General features: G+C 36.8%; 4 protein-coding genes and 1 non-coding gene across 5 annotated transcripts; 3 read left to right on the top strand and 2 right to left on the bottom strand.

Moving 5' to 3' along the window:
- Positions 1-206: 206 nt before the first annotated feature.
- Cbr-col-64 lies at positions 207-1,791 on the top strand (the record flags this gene model as incomplete). Its single annotated transcript, XM_002639239.1, has 4 exons — positions 207-350; positions 740-1,128; positions 1,177-1,425; positions 1,467-1,791. 4 exons carry the CDS (start codon positions 207-209, stop codon positions 1,789-1,791), a joined length of 1,107 nt encoding a protein of 368 aa, XP_002639285.1.
- A 2,212-nt stretch (positions 1,792-4,003) lies between these two features.
- Positions 4,004-6,973, top strand: Cbr-oct-1 (the record flags this gene model as incomplete). Its single annotated transcript, XM_002639238.2, has 12 exons — positions 4,004-4,021; positions 4,233-4,389; positions 4,452-4,543; positions 4,940-5,022; positions 5,069-5,147; positions 5,193-5,451; positions 5,522-5,630; positions 5,676-5,862; positions 5,910-6,025; positions 6,124-6,520; positions 6,564-6,696; positions 6,846-6,973. The coding sequence occupies 12 exons, from the start codon at positions 4,004-4,006 to the stop codon at positions 6,971-6,973; spliced, it is 1,758 nt and encodes a 585-aa protein (XP_002639284.2).
- Positions 6,974-7,111: 138 nt separating this feature from the next.
- Cbr-nas-5 lies at positions 7,112-11,960 on the bottom strand (the record flags this gene model as incomplete). The annotated part of the gene is made up of 9 exons (XM_002639237.2): positions 7,112-7,462; positions 8,242-8,390; positions 8,432-8,550; positions 8,622-8,690; positions 8,742-8,865; positions 8,912-9,021; positions 9,606-9,712; positions 9,758-9,817; positions 11,931-11,960. The coding sequence occupies 9 exons, from the start codon at positions 11,958-11,960 to the stop codon at positions 7,112-7,114; spliced, it is 1,119 nt and encodes a 372-aa protein (XP_002639283.2).
- On the bottom strand, positions 11,833-11,904 carry CBG28813. Its single transcript has one exon. It is a non-coding gene (tRNA).
- Positions 11,961-13,651: 1,691 nt separating the features above from the next.
- On the top strand, positions 13,652-16,098 carry Cbr-nhr-69 (the record flags this gene model as incomplete). The annotated part of the gene is made up of 8 exons (XM_002639236.1): positions 13,652-13,808; positions 14,438-14,646; positions 14,699-14,854; positions 14,900-15,045; positions 15,101-15,280; positions 15,330-15,435; positions 15,882-15,980; positions 16,027-16,098. 8 exons carry the CDS (start codon positions 13,652-13,654, stop codon positions 16,096-16,098), a joined length of 1,125 nt encoding a protein of 374 aa, XP_002639282.1.
- Between the last annotated feature and the right edge of the window lie 1,500 nt (positions 16,099-17,598).

Below are 17,598 nucleotides of genomic sequence, written 5' to 3' on the forward strand. Positions count from 1 at the left end.
TGTTATTATCCCTATGTATTTAGTGCCTAGAAAGATGATTATGACTGTTTATTTTATGACAAGAAGACGTTATGCGGATAAAATGAATCGAATGCCTTCGCCTTCTTTTTCTGCCATCTCCGAACGAATCACCGTTTGATGCCAACGTGCATATAAAGGAATCAGAAGGAAAGACAAACAGATCAGTAGTTGCCATTGCCATCATCATGGGTTACGGTACCCAGGTGGCTTCTGGTGTCACTGTAATATGTGCTGCGTTTCTGATTCCAATGTTGACTTGTACTGTTTCGTTATTCTACGAAGTTGCACAAATGCATATGCAGGCAATGGATGGAATGGAAGAGTTCAAGGTTTGGTTTTGAGATCTTTTTTGTGTGGATGGCATATTTTATTTTTGTCACTCTAAACGTTTTTTGTTACAGTAGTCCTACAGTAATCTATGTTTTTGAAACTTTTATTATCTGAAATTCATCTCAAATTGTGTGAAAAATTCTTTAGTGAACGATTTGATAACTAAAATTTCGGTCGGTTGAAAATCGGCGAACGCCTCCCGACCGCCGACCGATTTGCAAAATCAAAATATGCACCGTGTGTCGTAAAATAAAATGCTGCGTACGCAAACACTCTCTGGCATGCCGACTCGCAAACGCACGAATTCGGTCGGCGGCCGGCAGGGCGGTCAAATTTCCCGGCCGAACGGAGCTCACTAGAAAACTGAAAAAATTTCTCTAACTTCCAGCTCTATGCAAACGGTGCATGGGAAGATATGCTACCAGCTGCCCGTCTACCTCGTGGCGTCACCACAACTCCGAATGATTCCAAAAAAGATCCATGTGATTGTGACACTGGTCCAGCTATCAATTGTCCAGCAGGACCACACGGTCCACGTGGCAGACCTGGAAGAAAAGGTGCAGATGGACCACACGGACAACAAGGAAGAAAGGGACCGGATGGAATGGATGTGTTTAAGGAAATGATTGGACCAGTCGAGTGTATACCCTGTACCGCTGGAGAGCCAGGACCACCAGGTGAAGATGGACCAGCTGGAGAGAAAGGAGAAGATGGGCAACCAGGAAGTCCAGGAAAACCAGGAGAAGATGGAGAACCGGGAACTGATGGGGAGCCAGGGTAAGAGTTCTGAAAACAAGTGAGTACACAGAGCGCTAGTCCTTTCAGATTTATCGGATTCCCTGGGTTCCCTGGACCTCCAGGAGAGGATGGAAAGCAAGGAAACAATGGAACACGTGGTGTTGGAATTCCAGGACCAGCAGGACCACCTGGTCCAGAAGGAGAAGTTGGAATGCCTGGAGTTACTGGAGAGACAGGAGAAAACGGGCAAGATGGACCGAAGGACCAGAGGGACCACCTGGAAATGCAGGAGATCGAGCGGAAGAGGGTCCTGATGGAATTCCGGGAAAACAAGGAGTTCCAGGTTTTGATTCTGGTATGCTTTCAAAATCATTCAGATTTAAACCACTTCATTTTCTTCTAGGATACTGTCCATGTCCTCGTCGGTCTGCATCACGATCGGGAACTTCATTAGGAACTCCATTAACTGATACCATTGTTCCATCGCCAACTATTTTCCCTCTGACGTCTTCAACCTCCACTACCCCCACATTATCTCCATCTGTTCCAACAATCCTTCCGACACGGTCTCCGAAATCTCGTGAAGAACCTCATCAAGTGCCTCCAAATCCATCGTCATCGGAGAATCCAGAAACTGGAGAATCTGATAATTCGCAAAATTCCGGGGATACGGAAGAGTATAAAATAAACTTCATTCGATAAATAAATTATTGGAACAAGAGTTGTAATTTTAATCAAAAATGTCAAGAAAAAGGGCAAAATCATTAATCACAAGATTCTTGAGCGAAAATCAACAGCTGTGGATTTCATTGGGTCACTTGGTGTGAATTATTTCTGATAGTGAGCTTATTTTTCTTGCTGAGTTAGAATTTTATTTCAATCTTCTTGTTACCCAGATTAGTTTTCTGGATTATTTCAAAGTTCTAGAAAAAATCATTAAAAAGGGCAAAACCATTAATCACAAAATTATTTTGTTAAAAAACTGGTCTCACTACAGACTACGAACTACAATGTTAATTATTCATTTTCATAGAAATTGGTCTGACTGAAAACTACAAACTATGTTAATGAATAGTTTGTTCTCCCTTTAAATCATACTTGCAACGGGCCGGGCCGGGCTTTTTTCAGAATTTTCAAGGCCCGGCCCGGGTTTTCAGAAACATTTTTCCTGTCTTTTCAAAAAAAAATTTCGGGGTCAACTGAAAAAATGGACGATTTTTCTGTCAAGTAAAAAACTTTCAAGATAAAAGTTCCATGAAAAATAGTTTTTTCACAAAAAAATTTGAAAAAATGTCTGAAGTTTCAAATTTTTTTCAAATTTGGAGATCTTCGGCCCGGCCCTGCCAGGCCCGCGGGCCGGGCCCTGATTTTGCAAGTATGCTTTAAATCTTTCTTATTCAAATTCGTCCTTTTCATAGTTGTCCTCCTCATCTTCATTGTTCTTTTTTTTTCATCATCTTTAACGACACTTTGCCGTTCTAGCTCATCATTTACCAATCATCTATTTTCTAAATCGTCATGTCCTTTTAAGGGTTTTCCTGAATTTACTCATGTGTTTTGAGTCTTCGAAAACGATCTAGATTTTATAAAAAACGTTGAGAAGATCTGGGTTACTTAGAAGCTCAAGAGAGAAAATGTGCGTTTTACATGATAACCCAGTTTTTGTAAGTAAAATTTTTTCAGTATTTTAAATCCAGAAAAAGTCAGTAAATTTCACATCCTCCAAAATGCTCAAAGTGATCGGTAGCCTGGTGTTCGTCTGTTGATCCCTTTCGCCACGTAGAGGCTCAGTACATGAAAGGAAAACAAGGTTTATTTGCCAATGGGATCACCTTCTAAAACCCATAGGGGGTGGAGGGAGGGGTCCCCAACAAGAAGTCCACCGAAAAACCCCTCTTTTCGAAGACCATTGTTGGTTAATTTTCAAAAGCTCCTTCTCTTTCCGGTAAGAAGCCACATTGCATACCGCTTTTAATTGTTGTCTCAATTTTTTTAATCATTGATAAAATCTCTTACTACTGGGGGACGTTCAGTGAAAAACACCTAGCCATGAACCCCAGAACATGGCGACCCTTGGGGCCTTTTAGTACTTTTTCACATAGGATCAATCGACAGAAAAAAGCAAAAGAAACAACAACAAGCAGCGTAATGCAAAGAGCTTCTTAGCAGTGAGAAAGTGCCAGTGAAAATTATCCAACAATAAAATTCAAAGAGTGTAATTTTACAGAGAACTGATTTGTTTTCAATGCGTGGAATTTTTCAAACGTGTACAGAAGGAGGGGGCGTGACATAGTATTAACTGAATTATTGATCTATTGCGTTACTTGAATAAAAAATAGAAACGATTTAAAATTAAATATAATTTAACGTGACATTTTGAGCAAGAGAAGTCAAAAAGTGACGAGCAGAGCGACGAACAGTAAAATAAATAGGTCAAATCGCGCCGAACGTTCGCCAGACAGTTGTTTGGTATAAACGTCTTTAACCTCGTAGTTGATAATTTTATTACAAAATGTTCCAGACGAGATGTGCCGTTTGGAATCAAACAATTCGCTGAAACAAATAAAATGACATTCTATTTTTTAAGTCCCGGAATTTCATCCTCAATTTGTTAACTGTAAAACAGTAATGATCTAGATGTTAAAGTTTTTACATGTTCTTTGCTCATTTTTACTTCTTCGCCCTTTTTTGCGAAAACTACGGATAAGAGATACTTCACAAATTCAGTGGGTGCAAGTTTTCCATTCCACTTGACATTTCAAGTTACTCACTTCAATCTTCAACTTATCCTTTTTTCCATTATCTTTTCCAAATATTCAATCATCTTCTCCTTCCCGAGAATCCGCGCATCTCAAATCCCCGAATCTTCAAATCTTTTAAAAAGTCTCCCAAAAATTTTCAAATTCAACCCAAAATGTCGTTCCAGGCGATGGTAAGTTGGTCATACCTTAAATGAGACAATTGATCTCATTTTTCTAATTTCTTATCAAATTAAAAGTTTCCATTTTTCCTTTCCAATTTGCCAGACCCCAACCGTTGACTTTCTTTTTATCTCTTTTTCACCTAAAAAATTAGCAAAAGGAAGAGACTTAACTGGTTCATTCTTCTTCTTTTTTTCTCCGATCATCTGATTTCTTTCTCAGGATACATTCGCGGAAATCAGTCAACACATTCTGATGTCTTCTGCAAAACCCCCAGATTTTGATTATGTTCTTGAACAAGTTGGTGATTATGGAACATATCAATTGGTGTTTTTCTTTATTATTTGTCTTCCTGCTAGCCTTCCATCTGCGTTTTCAGGTTAGTTTATTGAATTTGATTCAGGAAAACTTTAGACTTTTTTAAAATCAACAAAACTTCAGCATTCAATATCCCATTTGTTGTCGGAAATCCACCCCACTCTTGCCGTATTCCAGAAGGAAAAGAGTATTTGAGACCATTGACAAATGATACTGTAAGTCTATCTTCGTGTTTTAAAACATATCATTCCACGGACTTACAATGGCTTGCTATTTGGAGAATCATCTTTACAGTATTTGCTCTGTGCTCTCATGCATAGAAGACCACCCAGTCAGTCTACGTTGATCTCGATTATCTCGATTTCTGTAAAAGATATCAAAAATTTGCAAACTGATAAACTATTTATCATAACATCACCAACATTTTATCAGTTGACAAATGATTGATATCTGGCACAGAAATCGATATAATTGAGTTCAAATTAAGGGGTTTGAGTGGGCTTCTATGAAAAATACGGTACCTAGTTTTTTGATTTCTGGTGACATAAATTGAAACAAATATCATAGAAGCATCTTATGGTTTTAACGCATTCAATGGCTTCGAATTTCAGCAAATTCTTTCATGCAAACAATACAACGAGACCCAAATCAACGTCTTCCAAGCATTCACATCTGCTCCAGTCGACACATACAGGTTAGTTTTCTCTCAAATTCACCTTTCAAATATTGTAAATTTTTAGTGATAGAATCGACTTGGTTCCATGCCAAAATGGATGGGATTATGACAATTCGACATACCTGGATAGTTTGGTTACTGAGGTATTCTGAAACCAAATCAGCAAAATTGAAATTGCCAATTTTCAGTTCAATCTGGTTTGCGATCAACAATCGTGGGTTGAGATTTCTACCACATCGTTTTATGTTGGAAGTTTTATTGGAAACTGTTTATTCGGATACATTGCTGACAAATTCGGAAGACGTCGTTCGTTTTTTGTGATTCTCATCGTTTTGGTCGTTTGTGGAACGGCGAATTCTTTTGCGAAAGATATCGAGTCATTCATTATTTTGAGATTTTTCACAGGATTGGCATTCCCCGCATTGTTCCAGATTCCATTCATCATTTGTGAGTTTAGAAAGATTTTTCTGGTGTCTTTATGATATCCCAAAAGAATAGAATACAAACAGTTTTGCAGGCATGGAGTTCATGGGAAATTCTGGAAGAATCTTCTCAGGACTCATGATTTCTTTGTTTTTCGGAGCAGCAATGGCACTTCTAGGAGTGGTTGCAATGTTCATCAGAAGGTAGAACGTCTTCTAAATTGAACTCCTTTGTAGATATTTTTCCAGGTGGCGTCCACTCACATTCTTCTGTAATGCTCCTTTTGCTGTTTTATTCTGCTACTACTTCTTCCTTCCGGAATCTCCCAGATGGTCTGTTTCAGTCGGAAAATGGGCGGAAGCTAAAGCGCAGCTCAAGAAAATTGCAAAGATGAATGGAAAATCGGATGTAGATGTTAATGAATTGGTGGATAGTGTGAGTGAATTCAAGATATATTAAAAATTCTAGAATTGGATTTTCAGCTAAAAAATCATCAAAACGCGGCAGAAGAAGAGGAAACAAAGAGGAGTCATAATGTGACGGATCTATTTAAAACACCAAATTTGAGAAAGAAAACTTTTATTGTTACTTATATTTGGTAGGGTTTTGAGATTTTGAGAATTCCAGATTTTCATCTGGTAGAAAAAATTGAGATCTTTACGAATCTCATCCAAATCACACTCGTATACTTTCCAGGGTAATGAATGCAATAATTTACAATGGATTGACTCTGAACGTCTCGAATCTTCCAGTTGATGATTATTGGAGTTTCATCATAAACGGAGCCGTTGAATTGCCAGGATACTTTGTCGTCTGGCCCCTTCTCCAATGCGCAGGACGCCGTTGGACGCTTGCTGCAACAATGATTGTATGTGGAATCGGATGTGTGTCTGCAATGTTCGTTCCCGATGGATATCCATGGCTTGTGGCATCTGCTTCCTTCATTGGAAAGTTTGGTGTTGGATCTGGATTTGCCGTTATTTATATTTTTGCTGGAGAGTTGTATCCAACTGTTGTCAGGGCCATTGGAATGGGAATGAGCAGTATGGTAGCTGGTTCTGGATTATTGTTGGCTCCTCATATTGTTAATTTGGTGAGAGATAATAATTTTAGATTTTTAGATTTTTGTGTTTCAGGGAAAAATAGTAAAGATTCTGCCTTTGTTGATTATGGGTCTGATGGCATTATCGGCTGGAATCCTGACATTTTTCTTGCCGGAAACTCTTGGTGCTCCGCTTCCTATGACAATTGAGGATGCTGAAAATTTTGGTAAGAGATTGAAGTTCACTTGTTTTTCCAAAAACGTAGAACTAATAAAATTCATAAATCAAGTTCTCACAACTTCATAATTATCATTTTGGCCAATTGAATCCAAAAATGTTACAAAAATCCAGAAAGTTAAAAAAAAACAATTTCAGGTAAAAAACCAGATGCGGATAGCGGAATGTTCACTCAGGCAGCAAAAAAACGAGAATCTCAACCACTTCTGGAGCCGTTCACTCCAATGGAAAGAAGAAGAAGAAGTAGTCGACTTATGAATATTTAGATATTTTATAACTTTGAAAACAAGTGTTAGGTTATGTAACAGATGGTTGATCTCATTGTCAATAAAACATATAATTTCAAATGATTTATTTATACAAACACCAAAATTTCATTAATTAGAAAATTGATTTTTTTCTTTTCACTGAAAAATCGATTTTATCCTCTGCCATAGAGAAGTGTCTGATGATTTAGAAGACGGTGTAGTTGTTGTAATTGGGGCAGAGCAAGACAAGCAACAGAATGTTGACATCACTTTGCAATTTAGCATTTCTCTTGATTTCAGCATCGGGCAAATTCCCAGTCGATCCGTACAATCTGATGAGTCTCCTTGTAGAGATGGAGAATTTGTAATGACTGGATTTCGAAGATCAATATTATCACTGATAACCAATTGATCGAAATTTTGATTCATGCATTTAGAGCAGTGGTAGATGGCACATACTTTTTTGTAGTCGTTGGAAGAGGCGTCTCGTGGATGCCCAATCACTTTCTAGAAAAGTTTATAATGCTAAATATTTTTATAAGTTTCGTTGAAGGGGGACATTTTTTTCAAACATCTTGACCAATAGTCTGGGTCTGGATGCTTCTTTCGTTGTTCAAATGTTGTGACGGTTTTCAAGAAACCTTTGAGCTCATTTTTTTGGAAAACATCTTTTTGAATTTGGAGGTGGTGAACTGTGGAATTTTTATTTATTTGTTTTGAACAGAAAATCATCTGGATTCACATAGAAATAAATTTTAGACCTTTTCCTGTTTTTCAGAAATTCTTCAAGTTTTTCTTTCGTGTTTCCCAGGATTTTGCCTGCAATTAGACGGGACGGCGTTCGCGAAGATTACTGTAGAAAACTAATTTTCTTGTTCTTTGTAGTTATGTTTGCAAACACTACAGTAAAAACTACAAGGAAATTAGCTTCTACAGTAATCTTCAAGAATATCGCCCAGTCAATTTTCAGACAAAAACCGAAAAAAACGAAAAATAAAAAGGTCTAAACATTTTGCAAAAAAAAACCTAGAAAAATCAATTATTCTCTGTTAAAATTCGCGACAAAATCGCGATTGTTCTCAAAAATTTATAGTTTTTTAAAAGGTTTCCGAGGTTTTCGTCTGTTTTTCTCCCGTAATTTCCAGAAACCCTTGAAAAAGTATGAAAAAAACTTTTCTTTTCAATGAAGAAATTTATTTTGAATTTTTCTTCGTTTTTATGTGAATCTACATGAGTTCCTGCACAAGATAAGGCAGTAAAAATTTTTTAAAATCCTAAGCAATCACCTGGAAACTAGAATCCTTCGTCATCATACTAATTTTTCCTGGCTTCGCAAACGCCGTTTCATCGTAATGCATAACTGATTTATAGTCATACGGAACATTATAAGTAGTTGCATCCCTTGAGGACAACTTTTCAAATTGTGGATATTGAGCTGAAATTCATTTTTCCCTAAATCGAATCATACCTTCCCACCTTGCTCAATATTCTTATAAAGAACATTAATAAATGCATCTCTATCCGCTCTCATGTGCTCGTGCCAAAGACCAATCACATGGAATAATTCGTGGATTACTGTATCTTCTTGAATACATCTGAAAGAATATGGAAGTCAATTAGATGACGTGGAGTTTCAGCCAAGAAGAAAATTAAAAATATTTCCTACGATTGATCATCATTGCTCTCCAGCATCACCACATTTTTCCCAGGGAACCGACCGATACTCGCGTAGCATCTGAATAAAGTTTTTAATCTTGGTTTTAGGTGTCTTTGAAAAATTTCAAACCCTTGACCCTTTTTGTTTAGGATTTCAGCATAATCCGGTTGATTCGTTCGGGGAATTAATCGAATACAAGTGTTCGCCGCTATCTTTTCCATTGCAGTTTTGATGATTTTTTGTTCCACCGAATCTGAAAAAAAGGAGTTGTAAATTAAAAGGCGAGAAAAGAGGATTACCATAGCTTCCAGAAATCACGAATGGAATTAAGTAGTTTCCATCGGAATCTTGCATTTTACTCCATTTCAAAGGGGAGTTGGATAACAGTGCGTTTCGAAATTTAGGTCGTCTGAAGTAACAGTTTTGAGATTACTGTACGGACACTGTATATAACATTTTGATTCTGTAAATCACAAATCTAAGTTTTTAGTTTTGTTTAACACAAAAAAATCTTACCTGGAAACAGCTAAAAAATTTTGATTTTTTTATGTGGAGTTTTTAGTTCAAAAATTGTTTTCCCCGTTTTTAACCCACTGAAAATCTTGCTAGAAATTGTCGGATGTTTTCGAAAATTCTAAACTATGTTAATGAAAACTTGCGCTTCGTTTTTGCAGTGGACTACTTTTTTCTAGCTACTGTAGTTTTCGAGATATGCGCTTTCAAAGATTGACTGGCTGAGAGGGATGAAGCTCGATAAATTTAAAGGCGCATATCCCAAAAACTACGGTAGCTAGATGAAAGTTCTCATCTAAAAAACGTGTAAAATTGAAACCTATACATTTTTCTATAGGAAGACTGTAGTTAATCTTGATCCAGAAAGTTACAAACCCAAACCTTCTGCAAAATATAAAATGACTCATTTTTAGTTTGAACAGCTTGCTATCGGTTTAATTTTTCTATTCACAGTTTTTTTTTTGCAATTTCTGAACTCACTTTTCTCGTATTGGAGAACTATAAACTTGTTGAGCTCCACTGTTTCCCCGTAATTGCACAATGTCACTGTGCCCATTTTCAGCCCCATAAATATTGATTCGTCGACCCTGAAAAGAATATGTGGTCCTCTCTCGAAACCTCTCATTTCTTACCCTTGAATCTGCCACAGAGACAAACAGAGTCAATGATAACAATATCTGTTTGATGTCCATCTAAAAATGGGCATGAAAGAAAAATAATTGAATAGGGCGACAGAAAAATGTGTGTGGAGAAGAGAAAAATGGAAGAGAACACCAGCTGTTTAGACGAAAAAAGAACCTATATTCCCACATCGTATCGACACTGATGTGTCCATTCAGAAAAAAGTTCCGGAATACAGGAAAAAGAAACTAAAATCTTGATTTTTCGTCACAATGAGTCAGAAAACTTTGGTTTTGGCTCAGCTCGTTAGGAACATCTGGAGGAATGAATTTGGTGTGATTTCAGCTCGGCTTTATTCATGCCGGTACAGTATCAAAGCGGTAGCTGTGGAAAAGAAACGCCGGTGGTCGTGGCCGAAGGTCCCGCGACAACAATTACAGCAACCTAAAAATATTTTTCTTTTCAAGATTTTTTTGCTCATTTTTTACCGATTTCTGTCGATTTTTTTCTGTTATTTTTTTAAATCGATAAAAGGAACCCTGAAAATAAAAATGTTCTTACTGTAGTTGTCGTTATGGGACCTCCGGCCAGGGTCACCAATGTTTCTCTTCCACAGCTCCAGCATAATAACAGCTACAATTTTTGAATTTCACTCTATGATCAATTTACCAGCATAATAACAGCTACAATTTTTGAATTTCACTCTATGATCAGATTTCAGAGAATTTGAATTTTTGGAATTCAGCCAAACGGTTACTTCAGAAGACATAGTTAAAGTTTTTTGAAAAATTAGCAATAGAATTTCAATAATATTTCTCAAAAAATTATATTCTTTGGATTTTTGGCTATTCAGCTTGATAATTCCAGGTCAAAAAACATATCAAAACATAGTGAAAAATGCAGAAGCGCCGCAAATAGTTGGCCCAATTTATAGCTTCATTCTGAAAATTGTCCCAATATTTTGTGATGATGGGAGTGCTGTTTCGATTGCAAAGTTTGCACAGTTGGGATCGTTTCTTGCTGCCATTTGCTGTTTGTCAATTCTCATTTCTTCTCGAAAAAAAACTTCCATTCATACAGATGTCATGAACCTGGAAAATGGGAATCTGGGGAGGCGGCGAACAGTGTCTATGTGTACTTTTCCAATGACTCCTTTTATGAACCATGTTCTACAATGGGATTCTGAAGAAATCGTTTCTTGAAGTTTCTGGAAAATTGTAGACATCGTTTTTCGATTCATCAGATCAGAAAGGTGTGTACTTGAGTGACATCAATTCAAAGTTCACATAAACGGCAAAAATCAAAAACTCAAAGTGGTGAGGTCCTTTAGGACATCATTCTTTTGTCTTTGGCTTTGAAAAACTTCTTGAGCTCCGGAAGTTTTGAGATTTCAAGAACCTGAGATTTTGAAACTGTATCAGCTGGGAGTAGAAAAATGTGAGATTCCATGTTTTTTTATTTAAAACCCGGAGCTGTAGAAGAGAAACGCCGGTGACCACAACGACTACTACCGTAATCTAAAAATATTTGTGTTATTCGGATTAATGTTTTTTTCTCAATTTTCGTTCAATCAATTTGTTCCCTATCAAAAATGTTTATTCTCCGACTTTATTGAGGAAAATATCAGAAAACTCGACGAAACGCAGTGAAAAACAAGAAAGTAAATTCGAAAACACACAAATATTTTCAGGTTACGGTAGTTTTCGTTGTGGGACCTTCAGCCATGGCCACCGGCGTTTCTCTTCCACAGCTCCATTTTTTTGTACAAGAAAAAATCAGTAAGATTGTGAATCTATGACAACATCTAATCGTTCTTCTCTTACTCATCATCATTATTTTTCCTATCTACCCTCCGTTCCCTCCCTCTGTCAATCGATCTCTGAGCGGGACCTCTGGGTGTCCAAGGTTGTAAACCAGATGAGATTTTTGGCTGGCAACAACCCCAATACAAGACGCAGACCACCAGACACTCAAACGAACATTTGTTTTTCATTCGCCGTCTCTTTTTTCCCTTTCTAACTTTTCTAACCATTCTGACTGTTCTTCATCTTTACAAACCACTTTTCAAATTAAAAAAAATAGAGACTTCCCATGCCGGGAATCGAACCCGGGCCGCGTGGGTGAAAACCACGAATCCTAACCACTAGACCACATGGGAGCGGCGATAACGTTGTTCCTCATGGCCGTAAAGACACCGTCGGTCGCTCTCAGCATTTCTCCAAATGGAAGAGAATAGGACGGAAAAAGACAAGACTACATAGTATCATACAAAACCATAAATGATAAAAACTGATCGATACATTTTGTTATCAACCAAAACTGCGTTCTCATCCTCTTCTATTGATCAACGTCACCATTTTGTAGTTGTTCTCTTATTATTTTTATCTCTGAAACATTAAAATCTTAGCAATTAGAATAACATAATGAACGCATACAGGTTTTTTTCCCAAAAAACAGGTGACTTCATCGTTTCTTAAGAAATTTGAAAAAATGGAGTCTCGTGTTTCCTTGTGGTCTTACACAAACCAAGGAATTTAAATTGATTTTCACAGAAGCCATCGCTGATTCATAGTGTTTTTCTTACTGTAGAAATACATCATTTGATAGTAAACTAGAGTTGTTCTTGTTTTATGCTTCCCAAAACTATTATTCTGGTAGAGAAAAATCCTAGCTGTGGAAAAGAATCGCATGTGGCCGTGGCCGAAGGTCCCACAATGACAACCTAAACATTTTTTTGTTTTTCGGATTTAGTTTCTCACTTTCCTTTTAGTACGTTTTCATACAACTTTTTCATAGAAATAACAGAAAAAAAATCGACGAATCGCAGGGAAAATCGAGAAAAAAAATTGGGAAAATAAATCTATTTTTAGATTACGGTAGTTGTCGGTGTGGGGCCTAAAGGTTTCTTTTCTAACTCCGTGTTTTTTGTGCCAGAATAATACCGGTACTTTCCTATGAAGCGCTTCAAAAACTTCGCGGCACAGGCGCCCCAGCTATTTTGATATTCCTGTATTCTAATCACGTGGCTGGTCTTTTTCAACACGTGGAAATTAGGTCACATGCGATTCGGAAGAAACTGGAATTGTTTGTCTGTCAAGAAAATGTAGGCAAAGACATTTTTAGAAAGAAGATTTTGGGCTAACCGAACCACTATCATAAAATTTTTGAATCTTATAGTTTTCCGTTGCTACCACACGAGTGATAGTAATTATGTTTTTGTCCTCCTTGTTTTTGTTTTTTTCAACCACAGTAGTTCTTTCATAAACAACAGCACCTTTCTCCCCCTTTGCCATTGTTATTTTAGAGTCTTTCTACTGATAAAATCTTTAAAAAAATCAATGATTTTGACACATGAAGTGATACTACAGAAAAAACGGAATTCCAGAAATGGGTGTACTTTTTCTCTTCGTCTTCTCCACTAATTTTCTATTCTCTCCAAAACGATCTCTGCAAGGAGATACCCCGCGGTTATCAGTGCCTTGTTCTTCTTTTTTTTCCCCATCTTCCACATGTTTGTCACTTATTCTTCTTCTTCTTTTCCATATCGTCTCTTTTTTTCGTTTTCCTCCTCCATCGTTTTTCTTATCTAACACTCACTCATACGCACCATCACACGCCTCTCAATCATACTGTTTCCTTCTTTTCCATCCCATTTTTTCTCCTTCTTCTTCTTTTCTGTATTCTGGAACATTCATGTATGATCACTGACACAAAATCAAGCAGATCAAAACTTTCGCATTAGGCACAACGCGCTCTACTGATAAGCGGGAGTTTGCACAGTAAGACTGGCAGGCAGACGCAGACATTCAAAAATTCATTCTTCTTATATTTTCTAACTTTAATTTGTTCAGTGAAACAAAAAACTTTGAATAAAAATTTAAATTTCAGATAAACATATTTCAAAAATGGTAGAAGAAATATGTCATATTTGCAACGATAAGTCAACTGGAAAGCATTATGGAGCAATCAGCTGTGATGGATGTAAAGGATTCTTTCGTAGGAGTATTCGGAAAAGATATCACTATACATGTCGATTTGAACAGAATTGTGATGTTACAAGAAGTTAGTTTTTTTTTTATTTACATTTTTTGGGATTAAAAAACTTGTAAGGGTATTAGTTACTGCATTTTTTTTTGAAACAATCATATAGGAACTATTCAAAACAAAACTATAAAATTTCAAGATTTCAAAAAGTCTAGGGGTTTACCACAAACTACCGTATTCCCTCTAATAGAAGCCCACACAAACTGTCAACATTGAGCTCAATTATATAAATTCCTGTGGGAGATATCAAAAAATTGCCAACTAATAAATTATTGGTGATATTGTGATAAGCAATTTATCAGTTGACAAATTTTTGATATCTTTCTCAGGAGTCCAAATAATTGAGCTCAAAGTTGATGGTTCGCATGAAACGGTCTAGAGGGAAAACGGTATATTTTGAATGATCGCTTAGTACTACAGAATTAGCTTTGATTCTGAAAATCGTTATTTGAAAAAAAAACTGAAATTATGATTAGTTTTCTGACAGTAAACAGGTTTATTCAAACTAAGTAACGATCAGAAAATTTTACAAGTTCTTCAAGTTACTGTATCAAGATGAGGTATTTGAAAACTCATTTTTCGAAAACTCAAAATCCATTTATTAGATATCCTGAAAGATGTCATCCACAAAACATATATTTTTCCAGATAAACGAAATGCTTGTCGAGCTTGTCGACTACAGAAGTGCGTAAAAGCTGGAATGAAAAGTAATGCAATCCAAAATGAACGGGACGCGATAGGAAAAAGAAAAAAGACGCCAGAAGAAGGAAAAGAAGATCTCATTGATCAATTAGTTCAGGCTGAACAGATGTGTCAACAGTTAAGATCCAGTGTTATTAAGAATACATCTTCTCTGGTAAGAATTTCTATTTTCCTGACTGAGCACATTGAATCCACGTGTTTTCCAGGCGCCATACGACTGTGGAAAAGTGAAATGGAATTATGAGGATGCGAGATCAGCCACTTTAGATGATATTGGAAAATCTATCCATCAACAGTTGGTTCTTTTTATTGAATGGGCAAAATCGCTGCCACAGTTTTCATTCTTGGCTCAAGTTGATCAGGTGAGAAAAATATCAAAGATAACGAATGAATTTCAAATGTTCCAGGCAGCTCTTCTGAAAGGTGGAGCAGCATCCATAATCGTGTTGGGAGTGGCGTATCGATCGATTCATTTGGGAATGGATGATACGATTTGTTTGGCAAACGACACTCTTTTACCTAAAGAACATGCCACTCAAGTTGGTGATATCAAGTGAGTTGTATCCCTCAATTCCCCTCCCGATTGTATCCCAGTACAGTCATTTTAGTTGTGTTGTCGGACGAATTCTTGCTGAACTTGTGAATCCGATGAGAAGATTGGATATGGATTTGGTGGAATACGTTGCACTGAAAGCGATTCTTTTCTTTAATCCAGTTGTCAGAGAATGCAATGATCAGACGTCAGTGGAGAATGCCAGATATGCATGTTTGAGGTCATTACAGAGAAGGTTCGTAGGGATTTTCAGAAGTCAAGAGAATGAAAAATGAGAGTTTTAGGTGCACGGATAAGGCAATAGTAAATCAGGAAGACGATTCGCAGGATTGTCGGAGTGGAAAACTTCTTTTGTTATTGCCTTCTCTTCAGGCAATCGCACAACAATTGGTAAGGAACGGAAGGATTTTTTCAGGGATTTTTTAGGAGCGTTCAAAGTTTCCAATCAATATTTTACTAGAGGCTACATTATTCAAAAGCACCCACTTCAGTTATCTCGTTTCCGTATAACATACCGTACTCCCTCTAATAGAAGCCTACCCAAACCGTTAGCTTTGAGCCAATTTATCTCAATTCCTTCAGAAGATATCAAAAAGGTGTTAACTGATAAAATGTTTCTGATATCATGATAAAAATTTTATAAGTTGGGAAATTTCTGATATCTTTTACAGGAATCGAGATAATTAAGCTCCAAGTGGACGGCTTGAGTGAGATACTGTTAGAGAAAATACGGTATTTAATCTAAAAGTTGCTGACTAACAAAACAAAAAATAACTCTGGTCTCAACTCTACCGTAGCGGACAACTTTAAAAAATTTTGACTATGAACATTTGCAGGTAGAAGACGTTCAACTCGCTCGTCTATTTGGTCTTGTAAACGTGGATTCTTTGATGGAAGAACTGATTCTGAACGACCTAAAACCTTCAGACCCCCAGGTACTTTTGACTGCTAAATTTGAAAATAATATAATCATGTTTTCAGATTCTCCAAACGAGTCTTGCCTCTCCCGTCAACACGCCTTCCGTAAAAGCAGAAGTTGAAGTAGAAGAATAGACAAATGGTTGTGCCATAAATTTCAGTGAACATAATATCATCTTGCCCTAATCCTTCCCCCCAATTCACCTATTAATCGTTTCATTTTTTTTTAAACTCTTTTCGAAATTGTCTCATTGTTCCCCCATCGTCCACTCTTCTAGAAATTCGGGTCCTTTTTCGGACACTTGCTCACATCACCTCTTTGATATCTTTACTTTTTATAGTATTTAATTTGATTGAAATATTTTGAAAAACAAAAATGTGTGAAAAGAAAAAAACAATTTATACATTAGCAGTCATTCGACAACTCGGAGGTCGTTAGAATTGAGGTAGTCCGACAGTCCTTCGATTGCGAGGAAGGGGTCGTCTTCGAGGAATTGAGGTCCACATAAATACTTCCTTGAAGACGATCCCTTCCTCACAATCAGAGCAGTCGACAATCAGAGCAGTATGACTATGGAGACTGCAGTCTCCATAGTCATATTGGGAATCAAATTGTAAAGACAAAAAATATTGAAATTTGAACAGAACAGATCAGTTCCAAAAATGATAGAGTGATCAATAAGTTGAGCTGGACAAAAATGTCGTTCAATACAATATTTAATTTTTTACATTTTTGTTTTACATGTCTTTGTTTCTAAAAACGTTAGCAATTACTAGAAACGTTCTACAGTAGAACAATATTTCGGCGAAAATCCGAATAAAGTCAAAAACTCGTTCAAAAATTCCCTCCGAAAACGAGAAGTTGTACTGAAATCACATTCTGATCATATATAGTTTTTCACATTGGTGGAAAATAGTAAATTGGTGCTGTGTCTCCATTTACAAAAGGGAAAAATTGAACTCACCGCTATTTCTTCTTGACTTTTTTCCTGTTCTGATTTCGCAAATCTTTGATATCCGCATGTCCTCTTAACAAATCCCCAAAAGTTCCAAACACTCTCCAAAATCTCTTCCGGGTCAATAAACATTTCAAACGGAAACTGTATCGCTTCATTGCCTCCCAATACATTTTCAGCACGTTGTATTTCGATTAAAACTGACTCCAATTTTTCCAAACTGGCGTTCTTATATTTTTGATCCATCATTTGCATGGTAATTCTGTCATTATAACCAAAACGAGGCAGATCACTACGATATTCATAACTTTCGCAGCGTTTGCAAAATTTGTAATATTTTCTGTAGGCCTTGACAAAGAGATCTCGGTGTTCTTGTTCCTGAAAATTTGAATTTTAAGCATTTGGTCAAGCTTGTTCAATACAATACTTAAGATTCTATATTTTTCTGAGTATGTAATTATAATTTTTACCGCTGTAGAAAGAAGGAGAACTAGATGCATGTCTATTTATAAAAGGGAGAAGTTTAACTTACCGTTATTTCTTCTAGGCTTTTTTCCTGCTCGGATTTCATAACAGCCTTCTGAGTGTGGATTCTTTTCCAGGTGCCACTGAAATATATCATAGTTTTTGATAAGAGCCATCTTTAAAAAGAAAACCAGAAGAACAAAAAAAAAGAAAA

The sequence above is a fragment of the Caenorhabditis briggsae genome (genome assembly GCF_000004555.2).
Source record: "Caenorhabditis briggsae complete genome, chrI, whole genome shotgun sequence".
Taxonomy (NCBI): Eukaryota; Metazoa; Nematoda; class Chromadorea; order Rhabditida; family Rhabditidae; genus Caenorhabditis; species Caenorhabditis briggsae.